Here is a 5,786-nt window from a genome sequence, read left to right on the forward strand (position 1 = left end):
CCTCGCTTCCCCTTCCCCCTCCCCTCTTCACAAATAATCCTTCAAAGAAAAAGATAACCAACCAAAGAAATTTCCTACAAACTAAATCTCAATCCTCTATCTGATTTGCTTGAGGGATGTCAGCATCATGCTCTGGGCTAGAATTTATTCTCCATCCCGAATTCCCTCCCCAGACATTGTGTTATTAACCGTATCCTTCAGGGTCACTGTCTGTGCTAGCATTGAGGGTGAATTGGATAATGTCTGTGTTGGGGGAGGTGTACGCGTGTGTAGGATATCGATATATAAGTTACATCAGGAATATTGGGGGTAATCCGGCTCATGGGTATACTCGAAAACAGAAGTTAGGGCATGTAAGTACTTGATGATTCTCTCAACCTTGATCGCCAGGAAGTAGGTGGTAAATATTCTGGGTTAATACACGGATAAGATTGGGGAATGTATTTTCAAGGTGATCTTTGTTAGCTGTAGTTTTGGAGGCCACTCAGCCGCCAGTCGAAAAGACCCAAGCCCGCTTTCCAGTCTGAAAATCCCCAAAAATCCATCAGAAGCCTGAGGGAAGTGTGTCCCACAGGGTTATGACCCCACTCTGCCATTCAGTGTGATGGTGGCTAATCCTCCATCTCCAGCCTCTGCAACATCTTCCGTCCTTGACTCGGTTCGGTGAGTTGACCTCCACAAGGTCTCTGCCGTCTGAATGCAGGCTCACCCTGCTCGGTGATCCGGCAACTCCTCAGCCCTGAATCCAGTGTCGTTGGAATCTGTGTGTTTTGGTCATATTACCCCCCCCCCTGATTATTCTCATCTCTTGTGAGTACAGGCCTGGTGGCTTTGACCTCTGCTCACCTGACCAATCTGCCACCCCCAGGAAAAGAGCTGCACTCCTGAGGAGACCCCCAAAACTGCACGCAGTATCCCAGATATGGTCTCAGCGAGGCCTTGTACAGCTGCTGTGAAACTTCCTGCTCCTACTCCCTTGACCCCTCTTGGTCAATTCAGGTCAGCACACTATTCGCTCTTCCTGACCACTTAACTGAAAGCAAGCATCCCGATTAACTTGATTGCAATTGATGAGAAACCAAACTGTACCGGGCTTGCATTGACACAACAGCTCCAAGAGCAGGTCAGAGGCTGGGAATCCTGCAGTGAGTAACTCCCCTCCTGACTCTTTGTCCCTCCCCAAAATAAAAGCCTGTCCCACCATCGACAAGGCATGAGTTCGGAGGGTGAGGGAATGCTCCCCACTTGCCCCGGACGGGGCGGTGGGCGGCTCTGACAACACTCGAAGTTCCTGGACACAGCAGCCCCCTTGATGAGCACCACGTCCACCAGCATCCACCACCAACAGTCAGTAGCAGCAGCGTGCACTGTCCAGAAGATGCGCTGCAGAAGCTCAACAAAGATCCTCAGCATCTTCCAAACTACTCGGGACGGGGCACTAAAGGCTGGCCCAGCCAGCGATGCTCATTTCCCATCAATACATTTCTTAACAAAGACTGGTGTGCAAGGGCACCCTTGTCCATCAAAGTTTCGCTCTCTGTCGCCGTTTGAGTGTCCTGCCGTTCTGTTTTCCTTCTGAACCGGATGGCTTCACCCTGAGCAACGTTATATGGCATCCACTTGGGCATGCCCACTCAAGTGTCCAAATCAGCCTGAAGCCCCTCTTGTGATTTCCTCACTGCTCTCCCTTGCAGCCCGTCCCGTGGGTAGTCTTGGGGTGAGAATTGCGTTTGGGTTTTCACTTGCGGATTTGTCGAAACAATGTCCTGACCCGTAGTCTCGCGACCTGGAGCACCAACGTACAGACTGGCCAAGGATCTCCACTGAAAACTAAGACGCCGAGGAAACGACCGAGGCTACTCCACCGAAGAATTCCCGAGCACCATGATAGGCACCAAGGGAGAAGAGATGAAAGAATGGTCTCCTTTGGTGTAACACCGTTAACATCAACCTGGCTAAAGAATGACTGACTGCGCTACGTGAAAAAGTGAAGACACATCCACCAGGCACCACCAGCTTCATCAGCCCAGATAACATCGTCATGCACATGGGCCTGTGTCTTAGCACCCACTTCACATGCAATAACAAGGCCTCCAAACCAATCAATATCCGAGCAGAAGCAGTAATGCAGAGACTCTCCAACCAACAGCCCTCCTGACGATCCAACCCAGACTTTGGGTCTGCCATGTGGCTGACTCCTTTGGTCATCACAAAACAGCACCAATTATTTGGAAGTGTATCACCGTTCCTTCTGTGTCGCTGGGTCCAAGTCCTGGAGCACCCTCCCGCAGGGCATTGTGGGTCAACCTACAGCCCCTGAACTGCGGCAGCTCACCCACCAAAAACAGCACCAGCCATATCCTCACTGGGATAAAATTCACAAGCGGAGGAGAGCGACAACAGCCACCCATTCCGAGATGTCGCAGTAGAGTGAAGAGCCAATGGGGAGCTTGAGACCAGCGACTACAGGAAAACAACACCGACGATCCAAGTACTGAACCACAGACACGATCATCCCAACATCCACAAACTGAGCTGGATCAGAACATTATTGCAACCGCACCCTGCAGCACCCAGGAACTACAAAGAGCAGAAGAAACCCAGCTGTACAGCGTATTCCAGAACAACGGTCCACCGATTTCTCAACAAGAAAGCCAAACCAGCAGGCCTATCGTGACGAGAAACTCTCGCCACGTTACCTGAATCAAAGACATCTCTGAAATGACCTCCAGTTAACTCGAACCTCTTGGCATCATGGTAACCCACAAACAGACAGTGGCTAATGAGCCAAAAGGACCCTCAGCTTGAGGGGAGGCTCACTGATGTTACCTGGGTATGGTGACCAAATCTCTAAAAACAAACCTTCCAGCTCAGCGAGCAAACTTACACCGAGCACCTGAACCTGAGCTACAAACCTTCCCCCAGATCGCTAACTTCCCGATTACCTCTGGTCGGGAATAAAATATTAGCTGTAAATCCGAGGCCGGGGGAGCACTGATTTGTCAAATGATGCCATGATGCATGTTTCAGTATTCTCCAGGGAGTTCAGCTTGCTAATTATTCCGACTATAGCCGGTTGCAAACTGCTGCCAGTGTGTCTGGGCGGGTGCAGATATTAATGCAATATTAATTACGACCTTGAGCGATGTTTTGTCAGTAAAAGCCTCTGCGCTGTGGTCAGCTAGGGAGCTGGCTGCTGGTGTTTTGTATGATTTGGGTTGGTCTGTTGAGAGTCCAGCCTGCTCTGGTTTCCTGGATACGGTCTTTTGACTGTGAGGGGGCTGTTTCAAAGGGGCAGCTGACCCTCACTGTCACGGCGCTTTCCGGCCGCTTGGGGAGGTAATAGGAATGGGTCCGCTCGGTGCGGGTGATGGGGCTTGGGGAGGGCAGGGAAGCTGGAGTCAGCTGCTTCAGAACCATTGGAAATAACTCACTCCCACCCCTGCATCCCTCTTCCCTTCCCCTTTCGTTCCCTTGCATCCTCACTCTCCCCCTCTCCTCGCCCAAACCACAAACCCTCCCCATCCCCCATCCACTTCACTCCTTTCTCCATCCCCTCACGCCTGCCCCCTGCATCTTTTTCTCCTCTCTCCAGACTCCTCCCTTCCTTCCCTCCCCTCTAGCTGCATACTGCAGCACAGCCTGCTGTGCTATCAGGTCACTGAGCGGGCTGATTCCTGTCTGTCCCTGGTCAGGCCGTGTTCCCTGCTGTGCTATCGGGTCACTGAGCGGGCTGATTCCTGCCTGTCCCTATCAGGCTGTGTTCCCTGCTGTGCTATCGGGTCACTGAGCGGGCTGATTCCTGCCTGTCCCTGGTCAGGCCCTGTTCCCTGCTGCGCTATCGGGTCACTGAGCGGGCTGATTCCTGCCTGTCCCTGGTCAGGCCGTGTTCCCTGCTGTGCTATCGGGTCACTGAGCAGGCTGATTCCTGTCTGTCCCGATTGGGCCGTGTTCCCTGCTGTGCTATCGGGTCACTGAGCGGGCTGATTCCTGCCTGTCCCTCTCGGGCCGTGTTCCCTGCTGTGCTATCGGGTCACTGAGCGGGCTGATTCCTGCCTGTCCCTGGTCAGGCCGTGTTCCCTGCTGTGCTATCGGGTCACTGAGCGGGAAGATTCGTGCCTGTCCCTATCAGGCCGTGCTCCCTGCTGTGCTATCGGGTCACTGAGCGGGCTGATTCCTGCCTGTCCCTGGTCAGGCCTTGTTCCCTGCTGTGCTATCGGGTCACTGAGCGGGCTGATTCCTGCCTGTCCCTGGTCAGGCCGTGTTCCCTGCTGTGCTATCGGGTCACTGAGCGGGCTGATTCCTGCCTGTCCCTATCAGGCCGTGCTACCTGCTGTGCTATCGGGTCACTGCCTGTTGTGAAAAGAAGCACCGCGAGACGTGTTGAGCAGAGTCTGTGTCGTGACTGCCTTTGTGTATTTTTCTGTTTGATCTGACTGGCCGCGCTGACAAAGGGAGGTGATGTGTATTCATTGTCTGTGCAGCCTGCATCCTAGGCCCTGGTATCGCTGGCTGGTATGTTCCTTTTCCGGCAGCACTGTATATATTTACTCTCTTCCCTCTCTGTCTCTCTCTCTCTCTCTCTTTTCCCCCCCCCTTTCCAAAATGAAAATCTGCTATATTTAATTGCAGTTGTCCCCCTCGTGACCACCACCTGGTTAGGCCGAACCCTTCAGCCCTCTGGGATCTGTCGAATGCATGTTTCCGGCCTGTTGCTGCTTCTGAATTGCTTTGTGGCGCTGGGATGTCCTGGGAACTGCCAGCTCTGTCCCAGGGGATGTGTGGTAGGCAGGAACCCCCTCCCCACCCCACTCAGCCATGACTCCCTCAGAAGCAGAATGATGCCGGTGTGTCCTCCTCTCCAGGGCTGGTATTCCCTTACCAACCTCTCTCTCCATCCTCTCTCACTCCATATCCCTCTCCCTCTCCCTTTTTTTATCCAGCTGCTTCACCCCCCCCCCCCCCCCAATTTGCCTTGACCCCTCCGCCCTGAAACGCTTGCTCAGTGCATGAAGACATTTCTCCCACATTCTGGAAACGGAGGTAAAAAACAATACTGACAGCCCCCACTTTGTCCTGGTCTCTTTTTTTTTTGCATCCCACCTTCCCAAAAAAAGTGACAACATTTCTATATTGACCCCCTCACTTGGGTCACCCCTGGCCTCTTCCTGTCTGGGATGAGCTTCTGGCCTGTTGGCTGTGAATTAGTTTTGCTGAGTCAACTCTGCCTTGCTTATCTCTTGCTCTCTCTGTCTCTTTCTTTCTTTCTCTCTCTCTCCCTTTTTGTCTCTCTTTCTATCGCTCGCTCTCTCTCTCGCTTTTTCTCTCTCTGCTGGTTCGGCATCCGTCATGGACTCTGGGGGTTTAGCGTGTGGTGCACAGGCCAGGGGAATGGGCGTGCTTTCCCTGTTTCCCCCCCCACCCTTAGTGTAGCGCAGTCACCGTCACAGTCTCCAGGCAATCCCAGTGGAATTCCCGGTTCAGCATTGCTGTGCGTTTTGTTTTGATGATGTGTGTGTGTGTGGAGGCAGCAAACTGCAGCTTTTAATCCCCTCCAGGGCCTCAGTCCTGGCTCTGAGCTGTTCGCTTCCTGGGTACCAAACACTTGGCAGCGATTTGTTAATTTCTGGACCCTGCGTTTATATTTTTTGTTTAAAACCCCCATCGAGGGACCTGCATGCAACTCATTGTCTTGGTGGGGTGAAAACAACCCGCCTGCAGAATGTCAGCTCTCTGCACGGGCTCGGCTCTCGTACTCATGGGGCCCCCCCCCCCCCCCCACCCCC

The 5,786-nt window shown here is 53.1% G+C and overlaps 1 protein-coding gene across 9 annotated transcripts in view; it reads left to right on the forward strand.

Annotated features, from left to right (window-relative positions):
• The first annotated feature begins 112 nt into the window (after positions 1–112).
• LOC122547510 (ubiquitin-like modifier-activating enzyme 1) overlaps positions 113–5,786 on the forward strand; it is a 7,625-nt gene continuing 1,951 nt past the window's right edge. The window contains exons 1-2 of one of the 9 annotated variants that reach the window (XM_043686122.1): positions 113–190; positions 5,007–5,043. In XM_043686122.1, coding sequence (XP_043542057.1) covers positions 128–190; positions 5,007–5,043 — 100 coding nt within the window. In that variant the 5' untranslated portion in view covers positions 113–127. Of the gene's footprint in view, positions 191–224; positions 354–639; positions 664–2,744; positions 2,834–3,193; positions 3,340–3,658; positions 3,691–4,454; positions 4,516–4,679; positions 4,785–5,006; positions 5,044–5,467; positions 5,492–5,786 lie in introns of those variants that run through there. The other 8 variants (XM_043686119.1, XM_043686120.1, XR_006311017.1 and 5 more) reach the window with 8 other exon arrangements.

The sequence above is a fragment of the Chiloscyllium plagiosum genome, unplaced genomic scaffold (assembly GCF_004010195.1).
Source record: "Chiloscyllium plagiosum isolate BGI_BamShark_2017 unplaced genomic scaffold, ASM401019v2 scaf_15031, whole genome shotgun sequence".
NCBI classification, from domain to species: Eukaryota; Metazoa; Chordata; class Chondrichthyes; order Orectolobiformes; family Hemiscylliidae; genus Chiloscyllium; species Chiloscyllium plagiosum.